The sequence below is a fragment of the Anolis sagrei genome, chromosome 4, assembly GCF_037176765.1.
Source record: "Anolis sagrei isolate rAnoSag1 chromosome 4, rAnoSag1.mat, whole genome shotgun sequence".
NCBI lineage: Eukaryota > Metazoa > Chordata > Lepidosauria > Squamata > Dactyloidae > Anolis > Anolis sagrei.
In genome coordinates, this window is record NC_090024.1 from 249,006,764 (window position 1) to 249,034,158 (window position 27,395).

General features: G+C 50.2%; 1 protein-coding gene across 1 annotated transcript; it reads right to left on the reverse strand.

The window, feature by feature from the left end:
* On the reverse strand, positions 1 to 27,185 carry LOC137096877 (carboxypeptidase inhibitor SmCI-like). The gene is made up of 6 exons (XM_067467139.1): positions 27,082 to 27,185; positions 26,301 to 26,378; positions 25,592 to 25,668; positions 2,460 to 2,636; positions 1,759 to 1,899; positions 1 to 244 (listed from the first exon to the last, which is right to left on the reverse strand). The coding sequence occupies exons 1-6, from the start codon at positions 27,183 to 27,185 to the stop codon at positions 60 to 62; spliced, it is 762 nt and encodes a 253-aa protein (XP_067323240.1). The 3' UTR covers positions 1 to 59.
* Positions 27,186 to 27,395: the final 210 nt, after the last annotated feature.

Sequence of the window (27,395 nt, forward strand, 5' to 3'; positions counted from 1 at the left end):
CGGCTGCTTTGCCCTTTCCAGGTCTGAGTGCCTGCCTTTTCTGGGCAAGCGGGGTGTCTTCAGTGCTGGCCGCTGACTCTCTGGAGGCACCTCTGGCGGCACTCCTTGCGCTTCTGGAAGTTGTTCTTGTTCCCGAGGCACCCGCCAAAGGTGAACCGCTTGCAGGACTTGGTGGCCCAGTCAAAGTGCCACCTCTGGGCCTTGCCACCGCAGGGACCGGCCTCGGGAGGCAGCTGGCAAAGGTCTAGAGAAGGAAGCAAAGGCAGGTTAGAAAGGAAGGGAAGGATGGATGGGGAGACAAGGCAAGGACAAGGGCAGCCAGCCTGGGAAAGAGGACCTCCCAAGGGGGAGGAAGGATGGCCTTGGATCCCTCTGATCTGCACTGATCGGAGTCCCAGTCCCTTCTTCCCTGCTCCACTGACCCTTTCCTGAGCCGGGGAAGGAGCACCCAAAGGCCACCCAGTCCAGTCCATGCCTGCCACCCTCCAAACCCTCCTTGCAGATGGTCACTCGGCCTCTGCTTCGAAACCTCCAGAGGAAGAGGCTGCCATGGACTCCCAGGCCAAAGCAGATCTCACTGCCCAACAGCTCTAACCGGCAGGAAGTTCTCCCTAATGTTTAGGTGGCATCGCTTTTCATGCAGATTGAACCCATTAACATTTAATGACACCCATTTGCAGGCTTATGGCTTGGAACACTCAGGGCTGGGCCCAAGAGCTGCTTTGTGTCTCAATCACAGACCCAAAAGACAACATGGGTCATCTGATCCAGCTCTTTTCTGGACCGTGTTTCCCCCAAAATAAGACATTTCCTTATATTTATTTTTCCTCCGGGAGACACACTTTGGCTTGTTTTCAGGGGGTGTCTTGTTTTTTTGTTAAGTATGGTCCAACATATTGTCGAAGGCTTTCATGGCTGGAATCACTGGGTTGTTTTAGGTTTTTTCGGGCTGTATGGCCATGTTCTAGAGGCATTCTCTCCTGATGTTTCGCCTGCATCTATGGCAAGCATCCTCAGAGGTTGTGAGGTCATAGATGCTTGCCATAGATGCAGGCGAAACGTCAGGAGAGAATGCCTCTAGAACATGGCCATACAGCCCGAAAAAACCTACAACAACCCTAAGGTCTAACAATCTGCCTTGATGGGATGATCTCCCTGGGCTTGCTGGAGCCTTTCCCCTGCCCATCCCCTGGTGTTTGTGGGGGGCGAGAGAGACCCACAGAGTGTTGTTGGTGGGTGCTGGGTGGGGGGGGGGGGAGACCCAGAGTACAGAGTCAAACAGCAGCCACAGCTTTACTTCTCCCCCCTGAGGACACACAAGCCTGCTCCTCTCTTCACTGAGGGGACATTCACTTTCTGCGTCTCCCTCGATGCCTCAGCTTGCAGCACGCACAGAATGACCGGAACTGACGGGGGAGCCATGCCTATCCCTATGTCTTATTTTCAAGGTATGGCTTCTATTGTGCAAAGGCTTAGAAATCCAGCTATGGCTTATATTATGGGTATGTCTTATTTTTGGGGAAACAGGGTAGGAAAAGCCACTCAAAGTACCCCTGGCCAATGGCCACCCAGCCTCTGCTTCCAAAGAAGGGGCTTCCACTACACACGACTACTACTAATACGACTACTACTGACATTTAGAACCCGATGAGCAGAAGGGAGCCTGCCCTCCTCCGCCCCATTCTTCCTCCAGCCCCCACCCTCCTGTGAGTAAGACCTCTCTTTGTCCCCCCAGCCCCTCCCTCCCATTTGCCTCACCTTTGACCGGGTTGGAGCAGCGCAAGGCGCACCCGTAAGAGCAGCACTTCTGGGCTCCCGGGCATCCGCCGTCATGGATGCAGTGTGTCAGGCACTCGGTGGTGAAGCCCGTGGGACTCGGGGGGCAGAACCCGGGCTTTTCTGCAACACAGGGACACTCAAAGGTCAGGGGGTCCCGGGCTGCAGAGACCACCCAGTCCTATTCTCTTTTGCCGGGCAGCAAGGCACGATCCAAGCCCCCCCCCCCAAAGGTGGCCCTCCAGGTGTTTGGACTTCAACTCCCACCATTCCTCACAGCCCCAGGACCCTTCCTTTCCCCCCTCAGCTGCTTAAGCAAAGGATCTGCAGCTTCCAGGATGGCATGGCAATTAAAGAGGTGCCAAGCTGCTCTCATTCCATAGTGTGGATGTACCCATTGTGCCATCTGCGAAAATGGAAATCTGATGCACGAAGAAGACACATTTCCTGGGGAGATGCCTTCAGCTTGACTTCTTCCCAGTCATGCCTCTGGGGCTGGGGCTGGTTTGAAGCCATACTGACCTGCAGCCAAGAGCAGGCACAGCCCCCCACCCTGGATTTGGGGGCACTGGGGGTCCTCCCTTTCATGCTGTGACCCAAGAAGGCTGCTGCAGCTCGCATTCCCTCAGTGTCCAGCCAGCAACCTTGCCACCGGCCACCCACTCCCTGACTCCCTCACTCACCGATCTTGGCACAATGGCGCCGGCACTCCTCGAGGGTGTGGAAGCGGTTCTTGTTCCAGGGGCACCCCCTCCAGAGGAAGGGCTCGCAGGCCTTGGAGGTCCCGTTGAAGAAGAAGCGGGGCTTGGGCTCCCCACAGCTGTCCTTCTCCCGGGGAAAGTGGCCGCATGGGTCCTGGACTGGGAGGGGGAAGCAGACAGCCATTCAGTTAGAAGGGACCCCAAAGAGGGCCACCTCACCCACCCCCTGCCATGCAAGAAAAGCACAATCAAAGCACTCCCAACAGATGGCTTCCAAGGAAGGAGCATTCCAGCTTAGAGGCAATATCTCATTTGAATGGTGGTGCCCAGAATTGGACACAAGGTCATTCCAGGGAAAGAGGTCTGACCAAGGCAGAAGAGAGGGGCACCAGGACATGTCTTGGTCTAGGGCAGGCCTGGCCCAACTTGGGCCCTCCCTCGCCCCTCCCTCTAGGTGTGTTTTGGACTTTGACTCCAACCATTCATGACAGCCTCAGGCCCCTTCCTTGTCCTTTTCCCTTTCTGCTTAAGCGCTTGAGGGGGGAAGGGAAGGGGCCTGGGGCTGTCAGGAATGGTCGGAGTCAAAGTTCAAAACACACCTGGATGGAGGGCCCAAGTTGGCCCAGGCCTGGCCTAGACAATAGACTCCTTTGGACACAGGCTCAGATCACATTGGCTTCTTTAGCTGCAGCATCACCTTCCTGGTTTAACTTGTTCTCCACAATGACTCCAAGATCCCTTTCACACATGGGCTGTGGTGGAGCCAGGCATCCCCCCCCCCCCCCCCCAATTCTCTAGCTTTGCCTTTCGTTGTTCCTCCCTAAGCGGAGTCTCTTGCTTTTCTCTTTGTTGAAATTCCTTTTGATAGTTTTGGCCAAGGTCATTTTGGATCCTGATCCTGTCCTCTGGAGTATTGGCTCTCCCTCCCAATTTGGTGTCATGGTGTTGCAACTCAGAGTAAGCTTCACCTTGCTTCCAAACACCACCACACGAGCTGTAGTTTTATAGTTTATTGAGGAAAAAGTCCAAGTCAAAATAAAAAATAAGTATTGCAAAGTTCCAAAGATTTAGGTTAAATGCAGAATATAGTTCCAAAGATCTACAGGTAAAAGCAGGAGACACAATCCTATTGGCAAAGTGCAAACCAGAGTCCCAGGTACAAGCAATGAAACAATTGCCCCAAGAATCACAATGCAAGAAATCCCAAGCGTGCTGCTTCCCAGCTACGGTTATTCCATGAAGCTTTCAGGCTAATAAGCTACGTTGAACTGACGCTTTCCCTCCATTTGCAAGAAGTCTAAATACCTTTCTAACATGAAAACGTTATGCTCTCACCAACATGAAAGCATTGCGATGACCTTTCCCCGAGCTGGCTTCTCGTCTGCCGGCCAGGCGAGAACTCCGCCTGACCCGCAAATCAAGACGAGCTTGCCAGGTCAGGTCACTGTCAAGGCTTTCTGCACTTTCAGTATCAGCGTGGGAAGGAGGCAAATGCTTCCCCACCTGTTCGCTATCTCCTTCGTTAAAATTCTTTTCTTTTGAGAACCATTGTGTTGACTCTGCACTGTCTGTGGGAGCCTCAGAAAAAGACCTAGAAGCAGGCCCAGACATCTAAGGCACAGAAAAAGAGCCAGGAATCTGAATCCCATCATCCTCATCATCAGAGAACATCTCTGCCACAACACATGGGCCAACTGGATGCAGTTAAGGAATATAACACACTTTCAAGGATTATGCATGTGTTTTATTTTTGATTAAAAATAATATTTCTTCCATTTTTATGCTGGTTGCTTGAATTCTGGTTGGCTGAGAATCAAGTGTATATATACCAGGCCTGGGCCAGCTTCGGTCCAGGTGTTTTGGTTCAAAATTCCTGTTGTCCAGGTGTTTTGGACTACAGCCCCCACCATTGCTCACAGACTCAGGCCCCTTCCTTTCCCTCCTCAACCGCTTCAGCAATGGAATGGAATCTGTGAGGGAACTTCCTTTTGAAAGGTCTTTTTAATGTCCCTGGGCATTCACCACCAATGTCTCTCCTGCCTTTTCTTCCAGTGAGGATGCACTTTTTGCCTCTCTCTTTAGGCAAAATGTAGCTGCATGGATATTTCGACTTTTTGCCCTTTTTACTTCTTAGAAGATGAGACTTAGAAACGTTGATTTTGCCATTTTATCTGAAGGATACTAATATATATAGAACCACAGTGCTGGAAGAGATCACCAAAGGTCATCCAGCCCAACCCCCTTCTTTCTTTCTGCCAGGCAATCCCTCCCGACAGATGGTCATCAGCCTCTGCTTGGAGACCTCCAGAGAAGGAAGGAGACTCCACGGTCTCCAAGGCAGCAAATGAAACAACAGCCCCTCTTCCTGGCACCTTTCCCCCTCCCAATTCCTTAAAATGCCTCTTCTGTTTACATGTCTCATATCTAAAGCCTTTGCTTGAGCCAGGGATTTGGTGTTCTGAGGAGAGATCATTCCGGCTGCTCTTGCAGAGACTGTGTGGAAAAACAAGACAGGTGTGGATCCCAGGTGGGTTTGCAAGGCGTTCCTACAAAAAGCCTTGCGGTTCCATCTGCAGAGAAGCCCCTGCTGAGGATGCCGAGGAGAAGACTTCTGGGCCAAGGCTACAGAGACATTGGCTCAGGCGTTTCCTCTGCAGTTCGCTGGAAAGAAGGCTCTCCTCTGTGGCTCTAGCGGCAGACGCACGGAACATGGGACAACTTGCATGCCTCTGCCCCGCACGACAGCCTGGAGGAAGCCACCAAGCATGAATCATGGATTCCTAGAACTGGAAGGGACCACCAAAGGTCATCTGGTCCAGCTCCCTTCAGCCAGGCAGAAAGGCACCACCCAAGCCCTCCTGACAGAGGACCACCCAACCTCCAGGCAAGAAAGGAGTCTCCACTGGACTTCAAGGCAGTCTATACACCACTGGAGTTGGAAGGGGAACCCACAGGTCACCCAGTCCAACCTCTTCTGCCACAATCCGATCCCTCCTGACAGATGGCCCACCCAGCATCTCTTAAAGGCCTCCAGAGAAAGAAGGAGGCTCCGCCACACTTACTCAGGAGCATCATGAGAAAGAATGACCACGAATGCTTGGAAAAGCAGAAGGGAATGAGAGAGGCCCTCCTTTGTGCATGAATACATTCAGCCAAGGAAGCCACAGATTTGCCAGCTGACTTTGCAAGAGCTGAACGGGGCCGTCACTGGCAAGAAGACCCAGAGGTCTCTCCCTTCCTCATGGGTGGCCATCAGCCCACATTGACTTGAGGGTAGTTAACCAAAGAAGCTGTGTAGCTCTGCATGCGCACAGCCACAGATGTGGACAAATGGCTCTTCTCTTTGTTGTGTAGTTCACACGAGCGAGCAACCCCTGACACCAAGGAAAGGGGTGCAATGCCTCCTCTCCCAAGAACAACACGGAGGAGAGGCTGCAGTCGCCTGCTCTCTTCCACATCACACAGTCCTAGGGTGTGACATCTCCAGCTCATCCCTTGTTTGGGTATCAGCCAGCACGTCAACGACTTAAATCAAGAAATAGTTTTCTAGGGTCTACAGAGACACTCGCTGGAACACCCCAGCAAGCAAGAGTCCAAAAGTGGCAGGCTCAAACCCAGAACCTCAACCAATGGCTGATACCAAATGAGAGACTCCCCCCTGGGCACACAGAAGGAGACGGGGCGACTTGGAAGGCGCTGAACAGACTGCGCTCTGGCACCACGAGATGCAGAGCCAACCTCAAGAAATGGGGCCACAAAGTGGAATCCACGACATGCGAGTGTGGAGAAGAGCCAACCACTGACCACCAGCTGCAATGCAACCTCCTGTGAACAATTTCTCTTGATTATCGCTCCCTCGCAGGACTGCTCTCCTCCTCCAGATTCCTTTGTTGACGCTGACCTTGCTTCAGGTATGTTGGCAGGGCAGGAGTCAAATGCTTATTTTCTCAAGCTTTGAATCATGTCCTGACACCTGAACCCTGACACCTGAGCCACATGCACCATGGAGGACCTCCTTGCGGCAACACCAGAGGCACTCCAAGTGAACAGCTACTGGTCAAGGGACATTTAATCCACTACCAAGCTTGCAAACTTTGTGTTTTTGTTTGTTTGTTTGTTCTGTTAAAAATGTAATTATTTTATTATTATTATTATTATTATTATTATTATTATTATTATTATTATTTCTGTACTTGTATATCGCTGTTTCTCAGCCTAGCTGGCGACTCAACGCGGTTTACAACAAAATACCAAATACAATAGTCAACAGTATACAATTTAAAACCATAAAAACATAATACACAATATTGGTACATCAATAACAATCCAATGCATCTCCTGACTAAAATCGTGATCCAGTTTCGTCGTCCATATTACCAATCCTTTAATCATCACATTCATTGCACCGAATTAACCAAATGCCTGTCCAAACATCCAGGTTTTTAATCTTCTTCGGAACACCATCAGCGAGGGGGCTGATCTTACCTCCATGGGGAGGGCGTTCCATAGCCGCGGGGCCACCACAGAAAAGGCCCTGTCTCTCGTCCCCGCCAGCCGCACCTGTGAAGCAGGCGGGATAGAGAGCAGGGCCTCCCCAGAAGATCTTAGGGTCCTGGTGGGCTGATAGGCCGAGATACGTTCGGATAGGTAAGTTGGGCCAGAACCGTTTAGGGCTTTAAAGGCCAACGCCAGCACCTTGAATTGAGCCCGGTAGCAGATCGGCAGCCAGTGGAGTTGGCGCAACAGGGGGGTTGTATGCTCCCTGCGCTCCGCTCCTGTTAGTATCATGGCTGCCGAGTGTTGGACTAGTTGGAGCTTCCGAGCTGTCTTCAAAGGCAACCCCACGTAGAGAGTGTTGCAGTAGTCTAAACGGGATGTGACCAGAGCGTGTACCACCGTGGCCAAGTCAGACTTCCCAAGGTACGGGCGCAGTTGGCGCACGAGTCTTAACTGTGCGAATGCTCCCCTGGTCACCGCCGAAACCTGGGGATCCAGGCTCAGCGATGAGTCCAGGATCACACCCAAGCTCCGAACCTGCGTCTTCAGGGGGAGTGCGACCCCATCCAACACAGGCTGTCACCCTATACCCTGTTCCCTGTTCCCTGTAACCCTATACCCTGTAATACAACTGTCTGGTTGCTCCTGACACGATAAATAAATAGAATAGTCCTAGGCTTCGACACCACATCAACTGCTGTGGCTGTCCTTGACAGAATCCTGGCATTTTCCATTTGGGAGCTTCGTAGCGGGGATTTGAACATATCCCTTGACCCTATACATCCCAGTATTCCACTTTTATTCGCGCCTTCCGTGACCACGCCATTTTCTGTGCAGGGGAGGAACCCCGTGTGTGTGTTTCAACAGGAGCAGAAACAAGGCTGCCTTTGAGCCTGGACGGTGCATCCCCGGCCCTAATCCCTCATCCGGTTTATCCTGCCAAGAGTGACACTCCACGACTCTTGGAGAACAAGGTGTGCCCACTCAGGAGTCTGGAGCGCAGGCCTTTGGCTCAGGAGTGCGAGCACGCAACGGTTTGCCTTGAGGCCTTTGACGTCAGAGGGATCCTTCCAAAGAGGGGGAGTTCCTGCTGAGTCTGATGTGCCGTTGGGAGGGGGCTTCAGCTGCATCCAAAGAGGACTCAAGGTGCGTGCGTGACTCATTGCCCTCCTCTCTGCTGGAGTTGTTCGCTCACATGCCAATACGCACTGACATGCAGTACACTGTTGCTTTGGAGATAAAGTCAGACAGACACACACACACACACACACACACACCAGTGCTCCACTGAGGCAGGAGAAAGGAAATGCCGGGATGAGGGATGGGTGACAGAAGCCCCAACGAAAGGGATCCTAGAGTCATAGAATCACAGAGTGGGAAGAGACCCCCATGGGTCATCTAGTCCAACCCCCTCCCATGCAGGGAAAGCACAACCAAAGCATCCCTGACCTTAGTGGACCTCAAGCTGAACGTGAGTCAGCCTGGCCAATGCCATTCTGTGTCCAGATGGAGGTAGTCATCGTCCCACTCTCCTCTTCTGCTTTTGGAATAATACCCTCACTCTGTGTCCAGTTCTGGCCAAAGCCATTCAAGAAGGATGTGGACAGGTGGGATTGTGTCTGGAGGAAGGTCTTCAAAATGGCCAGTGGCCTGGAAATGATGACTGTGCCATGGATTCAAAGGCCAAGAGATTCCTCCTGAATATTTGGAAGAACTTCCTGAGCTGTTTGACCATGGAGTCCAGTGCTGCCCAGGAGTCCAATGCAGTTTCCTTCTCTGGAGGGCTTGGGACAGAGGCGGATTGCGCCTTCCTGCCTGGCAGAAGGGAGTTGGGCTGGATGGCCTTTGGGAGTCCCTTGAACCCCTCGTATTGGGTGGGCTGTCTTGCCCTGGAGACCTTGAAACCAAGGCAGGAAGGATGGACATCTCTTGGAGAGCTTGGGTTGTGCCTTCCTGTCTGGCAGAAGGGAGCTGGACTGGATGGCCTTTAGGGATCCCTTCCAACTCAGGGTTCTAGGTCTCTCCCACTCTAATGGTGATTCTGTGATTCTAACTAAGAAGGAACGCAAGACCCATTCCTCCCCTTGATCAGAGGCCCTTGGGAGCCAGCTCAGTCAACTGGGCAAGGGTCCAGCTTGCAAGACCCCGGCCGGCCTCCCATTGGGAACCCATGGCCTCAGATGGGCAGGAAAGAGGATGGCACAGGTCCTCAACATCCTGGGATTGGTATGGCATTGTGATATATGTCTCCAGTGAACAACAATACATATCAAACAAGTATGTAAACAAATACAAATGAATCACCAGTGGAGTAATTCAAACACTGTCGCCAGCTGCACAATAAGCACTGATGAGCATGGAGCCGTCCCCATCATCATCCATCTGGTTGGAAGTGTGTCCTATGTGCACAGAAGCACTCTTTGCAAGCCACAAACCAAGTTTCCTTGCATCTTTGCAGCTTAGGGTGCATCTGCACCAGGCATGGGCCAACTTTAGTCCCTCCTGCCAGAAGTTTTGGACTCCAACTCCCAGAATTCCTAACAGCCTCAGGCCCTTTCCTTTCTCCCCTCAGCCACTAAAGCAGAAAAGGAAAGGGAAAAAGAAAAGGCTGTTAGGAATTGTGGGAGTTGGAGTCCAAACCACCTGGAGGGAGGGTTGAAGTTGGCCCATGCCTGATGTAGCGTCTGCTCCAAGACCTCCAGGTAAGAAGAGCCCACTCCTACCTTGTGCAATGCGCGGATGCCCACAAGGGAATTCCAGAGTTCAGAGTTGTCAGTTGAGATGGAAGGAGTTGTTTACCTCCCTTTAGCACGCTAGAATAGCTGGAGGGGGCTGGACTAGGTGGCCCCTGGGGGTCCCTCTCAACCGTCAGGTGGGGAACTGCATTCCTGGGGCTGGTTTCTAGGGCACCCCTTTCACTGCCCAGCTCGATGCTATGGAATCCTGGGAGATGCAGTTTCATAAGGCTTTTTGCTGTCTCTGCCCAAAAGTGCTGTTGCCTTGCCAGGTGACTATTCCCAGGCTTCAGGGCTGTGCGGTCAATGTGTTCTAGTAGCATTTTCTCCTGACATTTCATCTGTGTCTGTGGCTACTGGCATCTTGAGAGGATGTAGTGGCGGTCAAGCAAGTGGAATGAATCTCCAGGGTGGGAGAAAAGAACCATTGCTGGTTGACCAAGGGTCAAGGCTGCCATGAGCAAGCTTGGCGGGTCCTACTCAACACTTGCAAATCAAGCTTGCTAATTGCACCCTTGACACTTGGTCAACAGACAAGGGTTCGGTTTGTTATTGAAGGCTTTCATGGCCGGGTTGCTATGAGTTTTTTGGGCTGTATGGCCACGTTCCAGCAGCATTCTCTCCTGATGTTTCACCTGCATCTGTGGCTAATGGCATCTTCAGAGGTTCTGTTGTCAGGGAGACAAGTGGAGTGTATCACTTGCTTCACTTAACATAGTGGTTCTCACAGTGGTTCTCACTGGAGCCCCGGGTGGCACAGTGGGCTAAACCCTTGTACCGGCAGGACTGAAGACTGACAGGTCGTAGGTTTGAATCCAGGGAGAGCATGGATGAGCTCCCTCTGTCAGCTCCAGCTCCCATGCTGGGACATGAGAGAAGCCTCCCACAAGGATGGTAAAAACGTCAAGACATCTGGGCAATGTCCCCTGGACAACATTCTTACAAACAGCCAATTCTCTCACACCAGAAGGGACTTGCAGTTTCCCAAGTCGCTCCTGACACGGAAAAAAAAGTGGTTCTCACCCAGAAGTTCCCCAGGTGTTTTGGCCTTCCACTCTCAGAAAGCCTAACTGCTGGTAAACTGGCCGGGACTTCTGGGAGTTGTAGGCCCAAACACCTGGGGGCCCACAGGTGGAGAACAACTGACTTAACACCTCCCAAACAGAAGATTCCTCCAGGCAGCAGAGGCCAGGCTACCTCTATGCAGGTACCTTCACTGATTGACTGTGCAGCTATTCAAGCTGGCTAATTGCAACATTCACTCTTGCTGTATGCAGACAAGGGTTCTTTCTGCCACCCTGGACATTATTCCAAAGTTGTGTACACACACACACACACACACCATTTGCCTCATTTCCAACAGAACCTCTGAAGATGCCATTTGCCACAGAAACAGGTGAAACGTCAGGAGAGAGTGCTACTGGAACATGGCCCTACAGTTCAGAAAAACTCACAGCAACCCAGACAATGGTTCTTTTCCCACCCTCCACTCCTGGTCTCTGACAATCATCATCATCATCATCATCATCATCATCATCATCAATTGATACCTAGGAACTTGAAATTGATTTCTCTTACCCTGGACATTCCACAGGTACTTGTTTGATCACCATCAGATTATTATTATTATTATTATTATTATTATTATTATCAGTAGCCACAGATGCAGGCGAAACATCAGGAGAAAATGCTGCTAGAACAGTAGTTCTCAACCTGGAGTCCCCAGATGTTTTTGGCCTTCAACACCCAGAAATCTTAACAGCTGGTAAACTGGCTGGGATTTCTGGGAGTTGTAGGTTGAGAAACACTGTGCTAGAGCATAGCCCAGAAACCACACAGTACCACCCCAGAGGTTCCAGCTTCCCATGAAAGCCTTCGACATTCCCAGCCTTCCATTGCATTGAGGCATGTCAACCCAAAGTGGTGTCAAGGTGTGTCCATCTGGAGTGCAGATGCCCCCCCTTGCCCCCCCCCAGGTGTGCCCCCAACCCTCCCTCCTGAGCCCCCAAAGCCTGCCAGACTCACATTGGCCGGAGGAAGAAGGCAGGTGGGACCAGAGGGCCAGGGCAAAGAGCAAGCAGCTGGAGTGCATCTTGAGCCTGTCCGTCCTTCCTTCCTTCCCTGGAGGAGGCTGAGCTGTGTCTGGGGCCGGGATGGCCTGACCCTGCCCTCTCCTCTCTCTCCTCCCTGCCATGGGTGGGTGGGGCTGTGGGCCTGGCCCCCATCCAGCGGGTTTCCCATGACGCCCAAGGAGCAAGTCATAGGCGCCTGCCTGGGGCGAGAGGGCCGGGCACCCTCCTCCATGCCAAGGGGAAGAGGGAAGGCTCAGGGTGTGTCACGCAGGCACCTGGAAGGAGGGAGGGAGACCAGTGGGACCTGACCCTGGCTGGGACCAGACCATCAGGAGACCCCCCCCCCCCTCGGCCAGGCACGGGCACACTTTGGCCCTCCCTCCAGGTGTGTTGGACTTCCACAATTCCCAACAGCCAAACAGCCTCAGGACCCTTCCTTCCCCCCTCAGCCACTTAAAAGGAAAAGGAAAAGGAAGAGTCCTGAGTCTGTAAGGAATTGTTGAATCTTCTCCTGCAAAGGCCCCTGTCCAGCGGTCACTCTCCTCTCCGCCTTTGGCCAGGTGCAGCTTCATCAGTCACGGAACTAATGGGGCGTCTGGTCAAGTTCTGTAACTTAAGGAGTCTGTTTCCGCTTTGGTTAGACCACTTTACCTGGAATATTGTGTCCCATTCTGGGCACCACAATTCAAAAGAGATATTGACTCTAAGCTGGAATGTGTCCAGAGGAAGGCGACTAAAATGATCAAGGGTCTGGAGAACAAGCCCTATGAGGAGCGGCTTAAGGAGCTGGGCATGTTTAGCCTGAAGAAGAGAAGGCTGAGAGGAGACATGATGAGGGCCATGGATAAATATGTGAGAGGAAGCCACAGGGAGGAAGAGGGAGCAAGCTTGTTTTCTGCTTCCTTGGAGACTAGGACGCGATGGAACAATGGCTTCAAACTGCAAGAGAGGAGATTCCACCTGAACATGAGGAAGAACTTCCTGACTGTGAGAGCCGTTCAGCAGTGGAACTCTCTGCCCCGGAGGGAGTGTGGTGGAGGCTCCTTCTTTGGAGGCTTTGAAACAGAGGCTGGATGGCCATCTGTCAGGGGTGATTTGTATGCAATATTCCTGTTTCTTGGCAGGATGGGGTTGGACTGGATAATGGCCCACGAGGTCTCTTCCAACTCTTTGATTCTAGGATTCTATGTTGCCTTGGACTGGGCGAGCAGATTGGCTTGAACCCAAAGCTCTCAGTTCCGTTCTTCCTCGCCAGTGCTTCTCTTGCCAAGGCCTATGAACCTCACATCTTCTTCTCTTTCCCAGATTCCATTTTGAGATTATTCTTCATCCAGACATGGTTGAAACATTCAAGCCATTTCTTCCAAAAGCACTCCCCACAGATGGCCATCTAGCTTCTCAAAACCTCCGCCTGCCATAGATACAGGTGAAATACCAGGAGAGAATGCTTCTGGAACATGGCCAGACAGCACAGAAGACTCATTTCAGCCATGAAAGCCTTTGACAACACATCTAGCCTCAGTTTGTAGCCCCCAAGAGAGAGAGAAGGGGCTCCACCGGGCTTGTATTGCTGGTGTTGGGAGGGGCGCCCAAAGATCATCCAGTCCAACCTCATTCAGACAAGCAGGAAGGCCCCACTGGAGCCCCCTCTCTCACCCAAAGGCTATTTATTTCTTTATGATTTACAGCTTTTCTATTCCACCCTTCTCCTCACCCCGCAGGGGACTCAGGGCGGATTACAGTGTACACATATATGGCAAACATTCAATGCCAATTTTGACATACAAACATATACAGACGTACACAGAGGCTATTTAACTTTTTCTGGCCGCCAGGGCAGCTGTCGCTTTCATCGTCCATCTGCAACACTGACGAAGCACTTCCGCATTCCCCGCATGCTTCCCCACTGGAATGCTTTGCTGGAGTCTTCTTTATGGCCTCATAAATTAGTTAATTTTAGCCTCCGCACACTTTTTTAAGGTGGTACCTTTTGAGCTGTGGTGTTGGAGGAAAGTGCTGAGAGTGCCTTGGACTGCGAGAAGATCCCACCAGTCCATCCTCCAGGAAAGAAAGCCCGACTAAAGCTCATTGGAGGGAAGGAGACGAGAGGGAAAGTGGAAGTCCTTTGAATGCCACATCATGAGGAGACAGCCAAGCCTGGAGAAGGGAATGATGCTGGGGAAGGTGGAAGGCAAAAGGAAGAGGGGCCGACCAAGGCCAAGGTGGATGGATGGCATCCTTGAAGTGACTGGACTGACCTTGAGGGAGCTGAGGGTGGTAACGGCCGACAGGGAGCTCTGGCCTGGGCTGGTCCATGAGGTCACAAAGAGTCAGAGACGACTGAACGAATGAACAACAACAACCTTTTTTTCCTACTTGACAGAAACAACTGTCTTTTGGGTTGCAAAGGTCAACAACAGGCTACACACAATTGGTTGGAAACCCACTTCAACCCGGGCTGGCTTCGAACTCATGACCTTTTGGTCAGAGTGATCTTAATGCAGCTGACACTCAGCCAGCTGCGTCACAATCCCGGTGCTATTTGGCCTCTGTGTAAAAACCTTCCAAGAGGAGGCACCACCAGACTCCAAGGCATCCAATTCCACTCTCAATTTGCTTCTTCCCAATTTTGAAGTGGGAGCTCTTTCTAATTTGAATCAATTGCGCCATTGTGCCCTAATCTCCGGAGCAGCATAGAATAACTGAATCCTAGAGTTGGAAGAGACCCCAAGGGCCATCTAGCCCAACCCCCTTCTGCCTTCATCAAGGAAAAGCATATTCAGTGCACCCCGACAGATGGCTATCCGGCCTCTGTTCCAAAACCTCCAAAGAAGGAGCTTCCAATGGAGTCTGAGGCAGAGAGTTCCACTGTTGAACAACTCTTTTGGGGATCAAGAAGTTCTTCCTCATGTTCAGGTGAGATAAAGAAGCTTGCCATTCCTCAATACGATTCCTTCACACATTTAAACGTGTCTTATGCCTCATCTCCACAAGCTAAACATACCAGGCCCATCAGGGGCTTCCACCTTTGACCACCTCTGTTGCCCTTCTCTGGACACCTTCCAGCTCCCTCTTGAATTGCTTTGCCCAGAGTCGGACATCGGATTCAGTCCAGGTGAGTGAAGAGATCTGACAGAAGCAGAAGGCAGAAAGTGGGAGGGTGACTTCCCTCGATGCAGACGCTCTCCTCCTTGTGAGGCAGCCTAGAACCACGCTGACCTTCTTAGCTGTTGAGTCATGCTCCTCTTGTGGTCTAGGAAGCCACCTCAATCCCTTCAGCTCTGTGCCGAGCAGCCCTAATCCCTCCGGATTGCGAAACCTCCTTGCGTCCAAAGAATGCCTCAGAGAGTGCCTCGAACACTTCTGGCCCTGGGGAGAAGCGGCAGAAGCAGCCTCTCTGCCAGGAAGGCCGGCTGACGCACGCAATGAGGTCCTTGCAAAGCTCATCTCATGGCATTGGAGCCTCCTGATGCCCAGTTGAGAACAGCTGAGGTCAGACTGAGGAGGAGGAATCATAGAATCATAGAATCATAGAATCAAAGAGTTGGAAGAGACCTCCTGGGCCATCCAGTCCACCCCCATTGTGCCAAGAAGCAGGAATATTGCATTCAAAGCACCCCTGACAGATGGCCATCCAGCCTCTGCTTAAAAGCTTCCAAAGAAGGAGCCTCCACCACACTCCCTCCGGGGCAGAGAGTTCCACTGCTGAACGGCTCTCACAGTCAGGAAGTTCTTCCTCATGTTCAGATGGAATCTCCTCTCTTGTAGTTTGAAGCCATGGTTCCATTGCGTCCTAGTCTCCAAGGAAGCAGAAAACAAGTTTGCTCCCTCCTCCTCCTCCCTGTGGCTTCCTCTCACATCTTGATACATGGCTCTCATCATATCTCCTCTCAGCCTTCTCTTCTTCAGGCTAAACATGCCCAGTTCCCTAAGCCGCTCCTCATAGGGCTTGTTCTCCAGACCCCTGATCATTTGCGTCGCCCTCCTTCTCTGGACACATTCCAGCTTGTCAGTCTCTCTCTTGAATTGTGGTGCCCAGAATTGGACACAATATTCCAGATGTGGTCTAACCAAAGCAGAATAGAGCATGGGGGGCATTACTTCCTTAGATCTAGACACTATGCTCCTTCAGCTGCTCCAGAGACTGGGATGCAATGGAGCCATGGATTCAAACGGCAGGAAAAAAGATTTCCCCAAAACACCAAGAAGAAGAACTTCCTGATGGTCAGAAGTTGCTGCTTCCTTGGAGTCTAACAAGGCTTCCCTCTCTGGGGCTTCTGAGCAGAGCTTAGGTCAGGCATGGGCAAACTTGGGCAGAGAAAGGGCCTGAGGCTGCTAGGAATGGTGGGAGTTGAAGTCCAAAACACCTGGAGGGAGGGCCCAAGTTTGCCCATGCCTGGGCTAGATGGCCACCTGCGGGGAGGGCTTTGAGTGTATCCGCCTACCTGGCAGAAGGGGGTTGAACTGGATGTCCTTGGGGGTCCCTTCTCACCCTAGGATTCTAAAGTGGTACCAAACCATGTTGTAGCGCAGATAGAGAGTTAAAGTGCCAAAGTGCCATTTCACTGATGACTCCAGCCAGACAACTCTAAAAATAATCAAAAGATAGGAAAAGAGACATAAAGGCATAACTGAATCTATGAATTCTGAATTTGAGGGCATTTGGGCCTTGAAGGTATCCTGGCACCACATCCTTGTTAGGGCATGTAAATAAAAATCTGAAAATGCAAAGCACGAAGCTGATTGGTTGGGCTACACCCAAGAGCCTAGCTGAGCCTGGGAGCTTTGTCAACAGTTACATTTTTAGGCTTGAGCTGTGACGAAGCTGGCAGAGACAGTTTTGAGTTCTTGATTCATGAGCTCCTGGAAGAGGATCTTCCACACAGACACCTGACCCTTTTGAATCCCTTTCAAAGGACTGTTCACATGGATGTATATATTTTGCTCTGCATTGCAAAAAGTAAACTTCCTTGTTCTTTGCTTTTCTGTGTGGCATGTTTTGTGGACTGGTAAAACATGAACTACACGTGATTTTCATTCTGCAGCAATCCTCTCCTCCAACTGGTGAAGCTATTTCACTAATGGAGGTTTTGGTGCTACTTCTGAGCCACTTTCAGCCCAATTTCAGAACATATTTACTTAATTAGGCGATCTCTCATTGTTTAAGATTGTTCTCCAAGTGCAGTGTGCTGGAGGTGGGTCTGCAGGTGGCTGTGGAACCCAATTCTTGACCTGCATCTTCTCCCACAGTGAGGGCATCCGTTTCCAGGTGGAAGGTGGTCCTGGTCAGGATTGGCTTGTCGTGCCTTCCTCTTGGCACGTTTCTCTCTTTCGCCCTCCATTCATGCCTTTTTGAATTCCACAACACTGCTGGTCACAGCTGACCTCCGGCTAGAGCCAGGGCTACCCAGTTCTCAGTGTCTATGCCACAGTTAGAATCATAGAATCCTAGAGTTGGAAGAGACCTCCTGGGCCATCATCCAGTCCAACCCCATTCTGCCAAGAAGCAGGAATATTGCATTCAAAGCACCCCCGACAGATGGCCACCCAGCCTCTGTTTAAAAGCTTCCAAAGAAGGAGCCTCCACCACACTTCAGGGCAGAGAGTTCCACTGCTGAACGGCTCTCACAGTCAGGAAGTTCTTCCTCATGTTCAGGTGGAATCTCCTTTCTTGTAGTTTGAAGCCATTGTTCCCTTGCGTCCTAGTCTCCAGGGAAGCAGAAAGGAAGCTTGCTCCCTCCTCCTCCTCCCTGTGGCTTCCTCTCACGTATTTATACATGGCTCTCATCATATCTCCTCTCAGCCTTCTCTTCTTCAGGCTAAACATGCCCAGCTCCTTAAGCCGCTCCTCATAGGGCTTTCTCTCCAGAGCATTGATCCTTTGAGTCGCCCTCCTCTGGACACATTCCAGCTTGGCAACATCTCCCTTGAATTGTGGTGCCCAGAATTGGACACAATATTCCAGGTGTGGTCTAACCAATTTCAGAGCATATTTACTTACTTAGGCGATCCCTCATTGTCTGAATAAGATTGTCCTCCAGGTTCAGTGTCCTGGCGGTGAGTTCAGGTGTCTGTGGAGCCCTATTCTTGGCCTGCATCTTCTCCCGCAGTGAGGGCATCTGTTTCCAGGTGGAAGGCACTCCCAGTCAGGGTTGGCACATTTCTCTCTTTCGCCCTCCATTCATGACTTTTTGAATTCCACAGCACTGCTGGTCACAGCTGACCTCCAGTTAGAGCCAGGGCTTCCCAGTTCTCAGTGTCTATGCCATAGTTTTTGAGGTTGGCTTTGAGCCCATCTTTCAATCTCATTTCCTGTCCACCAACATTACGTTTTCCATTTTCCATTCTTGAGTTTGGAGTAAAATAACTGCTTTGGGAGATGACAATTGGGCATTCGGACAATGTGGCCGGTCCAGCAGAGTTGATGACGGAGGACCATAATATGGAGCTGAATTCAAGTGGAGGAGAGGCCCATCTCTGCTCAGCCTCAAGGGAAAGAAGCAAGCGCAAGCTCCCTCTGAACAAACCTTGCCAAGAAAACCATGAGATAGTTCACCGTAGCGTCTCCGTAATTCAGGAATGAGCTGGATTATGGCACATTGCAACAATAAAATGACGGAGCCTGAGTTTCACCTGCAATTCCCAGATTCCCATTTGCGCCATGGAAAGTGTGGAGGCTGGAAGCATCACCCTTTTTTGGGTAGACACTTTGAAGAGTGGTGCGTGCCCTCCTTCTCTCTTCGCCCAAACAAGTGAGTCATGGCTCGTAATCAAGATGAGGCATGTGTTTTATTTGGCGGCCTAATTCTGTGGTACGTAAGTAAGTCAGCGGGGCTGCGTAAGAGGCGGATGGAGGGAAACCTTCCTCTTTCTGACAAAGGGGAACAAAGTGTTCCTCTCTCCTCCTCCTTGCCGCGCATGAACGCACCACTTTCTTGAGTCAAGAGGAGACTCTTTGGAGGGAGTGAGTGAGTGAGTGAGTGAGGAGGTTCAGCACCACGGTGAGCTCCTTTGAAGTTGGGATGAAAGCCCAGAAGGGATTCACTGCCAATTCCACACTCAGGAAATGTTTACATTGCAGATTAGCACAGTATGAGCAAATTTGCCCATCTGTCCAGATGTTTTGGACTTCAACTCCCACCATTCCTGGCCTCAGGCCCTTTCCTTTCCCCCCTCAGCCGCTTAAGCGGCTGAGGGGGGAAAGGAAGGGGCCTGAGACCAGGAATGGTGGGAGCTGAAGTCCAAAACACCTGGACGGATGGCCCAAGTTTGCCCATGCCAGGAACACAAGGAGTCCTGAGCCAAAGCACATCTCCCATATTACACAATTACAGCACAACACCATCACAGGCCCTTTTCGCTGCCCATATCTTGCATTGAGAGAGGCTGGACAGCTGCCTGGATGGTGGACTTGGATGGTTTCTTCCTGCCTGGCAGGACGGGGTCAGACCGGATGGCCCTTGGGGGCCCCTTCCAGCTCCAGTGGGAGCCTGTTAGAGTCTCTTTCTCTGGGGTTTTTAAGTAGAGGGTGGATGGCCATCTGTCAGGAGGGCTTAGATTGTGCCTTCTTGCCTGGAAGAGTGGGGTTGAATGGAAGGCCTCTGGGGAAATCTTTGGAAAGTTATATGTTTATCATCCATGTGTTTTTTTAAAATTGCTTGTATTGTTGTGATTATTGCTTGTCTTAATATTATTATTATTATTATTATTGCACATCTTAACACCTCTCAACAAAAGATTCCCCCAGGCTCAGCCAGGCCTTCCAATGCTAATGAAGGTGGTCAGTTGAAACATTCACACCCAGCTCCAGCAGAGAAGAGCTCTTTGCCCCACCCCAGCCATTCCACAGATATATAAACCCATTTTCCTAATTCCAACAGACCTCACGACCTCTGAGGATGCTTGCCATAGATGCAGGTGAAATTTCAGGAGAAAATGCCTCTAGAACATGACCATATAGCCCGAAAAAACCCACAAGAATCTATTGCTTGTATTGTTGTATTTGGGCTTGGCCTCATGTAAGCCGCACCGAGTCCCTTGGGGAGATGGTGGGAGCAGGGTACAAATAAAGTGTTGTTGTTGTTGTTGTTGTTGTTGTTGTTATTATTATTTCAGCAGTAAAGGCATCAATACTGCATTTCAGTGTTTAACAGGACACTATGGCAGCATTATTGCATTATGACAACATATTTTTATATAAGCGTATGAGTGTCAAAATATGTTTGTTTGTTTATTTGTATCACAATGGCTGTTGCGAGGTGAAGTGGCCCTCTGTGACTCTTTCCAGAGTGTTGCCATTGTGAGGTAGGCCATTTCAGTGCTGGGGAAAGGAGAAAGTAGGCTGGTAGAGGTCCCAATTGTACCTGGGCAACTCTGGGAATATATGCTAGCACGTGTGTATATATAATGCAATATAATATAAATAATATTTTTTATTTATATCCTGCTTTTCTCCCATAAAGAGACCCTAAGCGGCTTCCAAAGTGTTAAAGTACAATCAAATACAATACAAAACCAATCAACAACAACCAAAGACACAAATACAAAACACAATAAGCAATAGATAATAATAAATAAGGATTTAAAAACAATATACATTATTGTGGTGTCTTTTCAATTCTTATAGATAGATAGATAAATAGATAGATAGATAGATAGATAGATAGATAGATAGATAGTAGACATAGGCAATCCATGGTTCTAAAGTACTTACAAAACTAAAGTTCTGGCGGTGAACACTAGGGGGCGCTGGTGCTTTGCTTCTACAGTGTTGCTAAAGTTCTGGTGGTGAAAATTTCAGAACTCTAACAAAACTTTCAAAATTTCATTATTATTTCATTATTGGTGGTTTTTATGACAGAACTCATTAGGAACTGCCATTTATAATGAAATTTTGAAAGTTGTGTTGGAGTTCTGAAAGTTTCACCACCAGAACTTTAGTTTTGTAAGTACTTTGGAACCATTTAGAACCATGGATTGCACATTCCTAATAGATGGAATAAGCAATCTACAAAGGTTTCAAGATTATAGACCGCAGAAACCACACCTATTTTCTTAAGAGCCGCAGTGGTGTGATGGGTTAAACCCTTGTGCTGGCTGAACTGCTGAACTGAAGATCTGAAAGTCGGCAGTTTGAATCCACAAGACGGGGATGAGCTCCCATCTGTCAGCCCCAGCTTCCCATGCGGGGGCATGAGAGAAACCTCCTACAGGATGGTAACACATCCAGGCGTCTCCTGGGCAACGTCTCTGTAGACAGTCGATTCTCTCACACCCGAAGCAACTTGAAGTATATTCGCCATTCACATCTGACACTATTTTATAAAAAGCCATTTTTCTTAGGAAGCTGCACCCTCCCCACCCAAGGTTTCCCTGCTGGGGGTTTCCTGGTGAATCATTCCCGAGAAGGGAGGGGCAACCAGAGCACACCCTCCCCCCAACCACAAAGAAGGGATCCTTCTCCTAAAGGGGCGGGGGGAAGGAGGCACCCGCACTCAGCCTGGCTGCTGAATCACAGCAGGAAAGGGGTCATTTGGGGATTGTTTCCAGCACGAAAGAAACTCCAATTGGTAACAACTACATGGCAAAACAGCACAACCACAATGTTGTGCAATGAGGCCGAGATGAAAGTGGGACCAGGTCATTGCAACAAGGGCAAAATGCCATGGTGGTGGTGGTGGTGGTGGTGGTGGAGTAGGGGTTGAGCTAGGACCACAGTGAGAGAGTCCCTGCCTGGCAAGCATATGCTGAACCAGATAGGCCAGGAGAGAGAAACCAGCTCACCAGATGGAAGACAACCACAGAAGTTTATGACAATTTGACAAAAGGGTGCAAGTACAGCCATTTCATAGAATCATAGAATCATAGAATCAAAGAGTTGGAAGAGACCTCATGGGCCATCCAGTCCAACCCCCTGCCAAGAAGCAGGAATATTGCATTCAAATCACCCCTGACAGATGGCCATCCAGCCTCTGTTTAAAAGCTTCCAAGGAAGGAGCCTCCACCTCACTCCGGGGCAGAGAGTTCCACTGCTGAACGGCTCTCACAGTCAGGAAGTTCTTCCTAATGTTCAGATGGAATCTCCTTTCTTGTAGTTTGAAGCCATTGTTCCGTGTCCTAGTCTCCAAGGAAGCAGAAAACAAGCTTGCTCCCTCCTCCCTGTGGCTTCCTCTCACATATTTATACATGGCTATCATATCTCCTCTCAGCCTTCTCTTCTTCAGGCTAAACATGCCCAGCTCCTTAAGCCGCTCCTCATAGGGCTTGTTCTCCAGACCCTTGATCATTTTAGTCGCCCTCCTCTGGACACTTTCCAGCTTGTCAATATCTCTCTTGAATTGTGGTGCCCAGAATTGGACACAATATTCCAGATGTGGTCTAACCAAAGCAGAATAGAGGGGTAGCATTACTTCCTTACATTTGCTTCAAAATGTACAAGCATACACATACCGAGAAATCCAAGACATCTTATACAGTTCTGACAGCTGTTCAGACTTTATGCTCTCTCCCCTGATTGGCTGGAAAAAAGGCAGGATCTGTGCCAGGATTGGCTGGGAGGGAGAATGGCAGCCAGGGATTGGTAAAAGTTAAGGACCAATCAGCTGCAGAAACGCCCTCTGGGAGGGCACAGCCCAGGGAAACCAATTAGTAAAGATATGTCGATGAGCTTTTAATTAGCTCAAATGTCCAGTTCTGTGCCAAACAAATATGTGGCTCTTAGGAAACAAAGGTGCAAGACTCAATGAAAAAAGGTGCTTCTCTTGGGTAATCAAGGGCTTGGCTGTCAATCAAAGAAGTTTAACAAAATGCACATCCTCTGAGTTTGTGTTCCTGTGGACAGCAATCTCCTGGCTTCAGGTGACTCATATGGCTAGACAAACAGTTTTGGGTTTATCTGGACTGACACAGGAAGCCACCTATCTCTGCATACACATAAACAATGTGTCCGGACGGTGATTACCTGGCTTGGGCAACAGCCAGAGGGGTTTGCCCAGCCTTCCTGTTCTGGGGGGATTATCTTTGCCTTTGGGCTATGTCTTGATACATTTTATAAAGCAGTTTATACATTTTATATACAGAGAGAGATACAGTACACAGCAAGATACAAGTTACTCAAAAAGACATGAAAATAGATATAATTGATTAAAGGGTTAGAAATAATAGTTTCGGGTTTTACAGCTGCTGCTGGTTTGGTTTTGATCTTCTGATGCTTTGAATTCCGCAAGTCCAGAAAGGGTATTTTGATAAAAGGGAAAACAATATATACTTAATTCTGAGCCCTTGGTGAACTGGAGTGGGGTGGGAGGGGCTTTATCGTGGCTCGACAACAGTGGGATGAAGAGGAGAACCTGGGGGCAGGAGATTCATCCACACTGTAGAATCAACGCAGCTTGGCCCCACTGGAAATGCCGTGGCTCAATACTACGGAGTCCTGGGAATTCTAGTTCGGTGAGGCACCAGGTCTCCTCTTCCCCTTCTTTTCTCCAAGCTCAACATGCCAAGCTCCCCGAGCTGTTCCTGAGAGGGATTCTTGGCTTTCAGACCTTTGACCCTTTGGATCGCCCTTCTCCAGACACCTTCCCTCTTGTCCCACTCCTCTTTGACTTGTGGAGACCAGAACCGGACACGGGTGAGGCCTGACCAAAGCAGAAGAGAGTGGCATGGGACTGTGACCTTCCTCGATCTAAACACTCACCTCCTTTGGGTGCAGCCTCGAATGGCATTGGCCTTTTTAGCTGCTGCATCACCTTCCTGAATCCCGTTCAGCTTGTGTTCTTCCTAGATCCTTCTCACACGGACAGTTTTCAAGCCAGGCCTCCCCATCCCATGTCTGTGCCGGGTTTTGTTTGTGGCGCTTGTTCATTTCCAGGTGCACAAAAGACCTGAGAAACAGGACCCACAACGACATTGGATTTTTCCCTGGGGGAGCAAAGGGACCCTTCCAACCTTTGAAGCCCAACCACCAAGCCTCCTTTCTTTTCCTCACCAGGCTGGGAATGGAAAGGATAGGAGTGATCCCTCAGGGAGGAATTGGTCAACCCTTTTCTCTGTCTGCTGCTGATGACCCATCAGGTCTTTCAGGTGAAAGGGCAGCTGGAAGCGCTTCTCCTTCTGCAGGTGGAGGTCAACACAGTTGCAATGCTTATGCTTCCTTCAAGATCATAATGTAAATTAATACATGGTGCGCATGGCTGTTTGTGATAGGTTGTCAATCAAGGTTTTTCCTTTCATGGAGCCTCCAGAGTAGAATTCTGTCTACAGCTGCAGAAGATGCTCTCAATGACACTGGAAGCCATGGCACATCTCGCACACTTTCCCAAATTCCTCAGATTGAAATTTGTGTGTATGGGATGGAGGAGCTTTGCATTGCAGCATATGTGGCCAAGCGCATTCACATCAGTGCAAACTGCCAGAGAAAAGCCTTCCTTTCCACTGTCTTTTGCTTTGGATAGTAAATATTTCTGGGTGAATTTGCTGTAGCGCGAATGTGAAGAATTGCTAAGCATTCAAAATATTCCTTCTGATTTTTGTTTTCCACTTTGGCAAAGGGGAGGGGCGCAGGAAAAGTGAGGAAACAATGGATCTCTCTGGATGGGCTTGTCATTGCATGGGGAGGGGTGGTCCCATGAGACTCTTTGTGTGAGTCCCTCTTTTGCAGAGACACAAGGAGGAAGATATAGAATGGGGGACAATGCCTGGGTCGAGAGCAGTCCGTGTGAAAAAGATCTTGGAGTCCTTGTGGACAACAAGTTAAACATGAGCCAGGAATGTGATGTGGCGGCAAAAAAAGGCCAATGGGATTTTGGCCTGCATCAATAGGAGCCCAGTGTCTAGGTCCAGGGAAGTCATGCTCCCCATGCTCTATTCCGCTTTGGTTAGACCACTTTACCTGGAATACTGTGTCCAATTCTGGGCACCACAATTCAAGAGAGATATTGACTCTAAGCTGGAATGTGTCCAGAGGAGGGCGACTCAAATGATCAAGGGTCTGGAGAACAAGCCCTATGAGGAGCGGCTTAAGGAGCTGGGCATGTTTAGCCTGAAGAAGAGAAAGCTGAGAGGAGATATGATAGCCATGTATAAATATGTGAGAGGAAGCCACAGGGAGGAGGAGGAGGGAGAAAGCCTGTTTTCTGCTTCCCTGGAGACTAGGACGCAATGGAGCCATGGCTTCAAACTACAAGAGAGGAGATTCCATCTGAACATGAGGAAGAACTTCCTGAGTGTGAGAGCCGTTCAGCAGTGGAACTCTCTGCCCGGAGTGTGGTGGAGGCTCCTTCTTTGGAAGCTTTTAAGCAGAGGCTGGATGGCCATTTGTCAGGGGTGATTTGAATGCAATATTCCTGCTTCTTGGCAGAATGGGGTTGGACTGGATGGCCCAGGAGGTCTCCTCCAACTCTTTGATTCTATGATTCTATGAAGGCAGCAAAGGGACCAAAAACATGTGGCAAATGGCAAGAGGAGGAGGAACAGGAGGAGGAGGAGGAGGAGCTGGCCCTAGCAGATCCGGCCCCACTTCCTCGTCTTGTGGGTTCCTCTCCTTCCTTCCTGCTGCTCCGCATCCTTTTCCCAGGTGGAACAGTGATAGGATGAGGAGGAGGATCCTTGTGGTCAGCGGAGCAGCGCATGGGGCCAGTTCCTCCTCTTCTCTTGCGCTCTCTGAGTCTCTGTGTGCATCTATCCCAACCACTGAGCTCAACTTCAAACGGGTTTTGGAGAAAGTTGGTGCTGCAGATAGCATGACACAAAGCCCTGAGGCCGGCTTTGAACTACTTGCAGGGCTTGCAGAAGTGACAACCATTCTTCTCACCTGAGACATTCACTGCTTCCCCTTTAAGGGCACAGTGGTGCAACGGGTTAAACTGCTGAGCTGCTGAACTCGCGAACCTAGCAGTTCAAAAACATGCAAATATTAATACATCAACAGGAGGGAAGGTAAACAGTGCTCCATGCAGTCATGCCAGTGGCCACATGACCTTGGAGGTGTCTATGGGCAATGCTGGCTCCTTGGCTTAGAAATGGAGGTGAGTCCCAGAATCTGAGATGAAGGGGAAGCCTTAACCTTTATCTGTGTATCATTTCTTTGTTTTGAGGCCTTCAGTGTTTGCCTTGTATCTCTGTATATTATTATTATTATTATTATTATTATTATTATTATTATTATTATTTCTCTACTCTCAGCCTTTGCCAAAGTGTGCCGGGGGGGGGGGGGGGGCAAATGGGATGGACAGCTTGATAGCCATAGAGGAAGCAGGGTTTTGAAATTTGTCTCCACCTGGAAAGTGCATGTGCGCATCAGCGGAGAGCTTTGGGTACCCTGTGGAGCCGGTTTCACCCTGGATATGGTTTGCCTTGGAGCCCATTAAGGGGGCTCTTTCAGGCTTTCCCCCAACTTTGCCGATGTAAGTTGGAAGTCCTTAAAGCTCCTGTGTGGGATCCAAGCCCTGCGGTCCAAACCCAGCCGCCCTGCCATCTTCTGTGGCCCTCCTGAGGCTGGACCACCCCCTGCCCCCTCCTACTTCTCCTCCTTGTGAGGCACCAGGACGCGAGCTGATGGGAGGTGGGAGACGGTCACCCCCGGAAGGCTGCCATTTGCTCTGCTCAGTTGGGAGAGCACAGTTGGGATTCAGGTCCAAGGCTTGTGGAGGCGATGCCTGACTTTGGTTTCCCCCCGGATGTAGCACTGACGGTCACTTAAACAGTGACAGCTGTCCTTCTGTACCCACAGATTCTCCATCTATGGATCCAGCGGCCCTTTGGTGGCAACCCTCAGGTGGAGCTGAAGAGCCCAGCCTTCAAGCCTTTTCTGGTAAGCTTCGCATAGCCAACACCATTGGAGACTCACTTCAAACAGGGATGTTGTAGGTTTTTTCGGGCTATATGGCCATGTTCTAGAGGCATTTTCTCCTGATGTTTCGCCTGCATCTGTGGCAAGCATCCTCAGAGGTAGTGAGGTCTATTGGAACTAGGAAAAGGGGTTTATATATCTGTGGAATGACCAGGGTGGGACAAAGGACTCTTGTCTGTGAATGTTTCAACTGACCATCTTGATTAGCATTGGATGGCCTGCAAGTGCCTGGAGCAATCTTTTGTTGAGAGGTGATTAGATGTCACTGATTGCTTTCCCTCTGCTTCAAACTGTCTCAAATGGCCAGTGTAGACGGGGCCTGTATGCCAACTGGGAAAGGGAGGGAGATACTGGGTGCCACCGAGAGCACGGTGGCACATATGTTATATTGTATGTTCCATGTTGCTGTGAGCCGCCTTGGGCCCGTTGGGAGAAAGGCGGGAGAGACATACCCCAAGGAAATGATGGGTAGCTCAATGGGCCTCCCAAACGGCTCCTTTGTTTCCCTCTCTCTGTGAATGGGGCTGCCGCGGGAATCTCCCCATGGCAGCCCCATCTTGGGAAGGTCCACATGGTGTGTCAAACCTGGACATGGTCCAAACTGTGAGTGCAAAACCCGCAAATGTGGAGAACCCAGTGCATTTCCTACCAGTGCAAAAGGCCAGAGGGAGGCTATCTTTCCATGGCCCGTTTGTTTGGGTCATAAATGTCTCTGGGTGAATGTGAGGTTGTGCTCATGAGAGCATGGCGAGGGGTTCAGATGCTC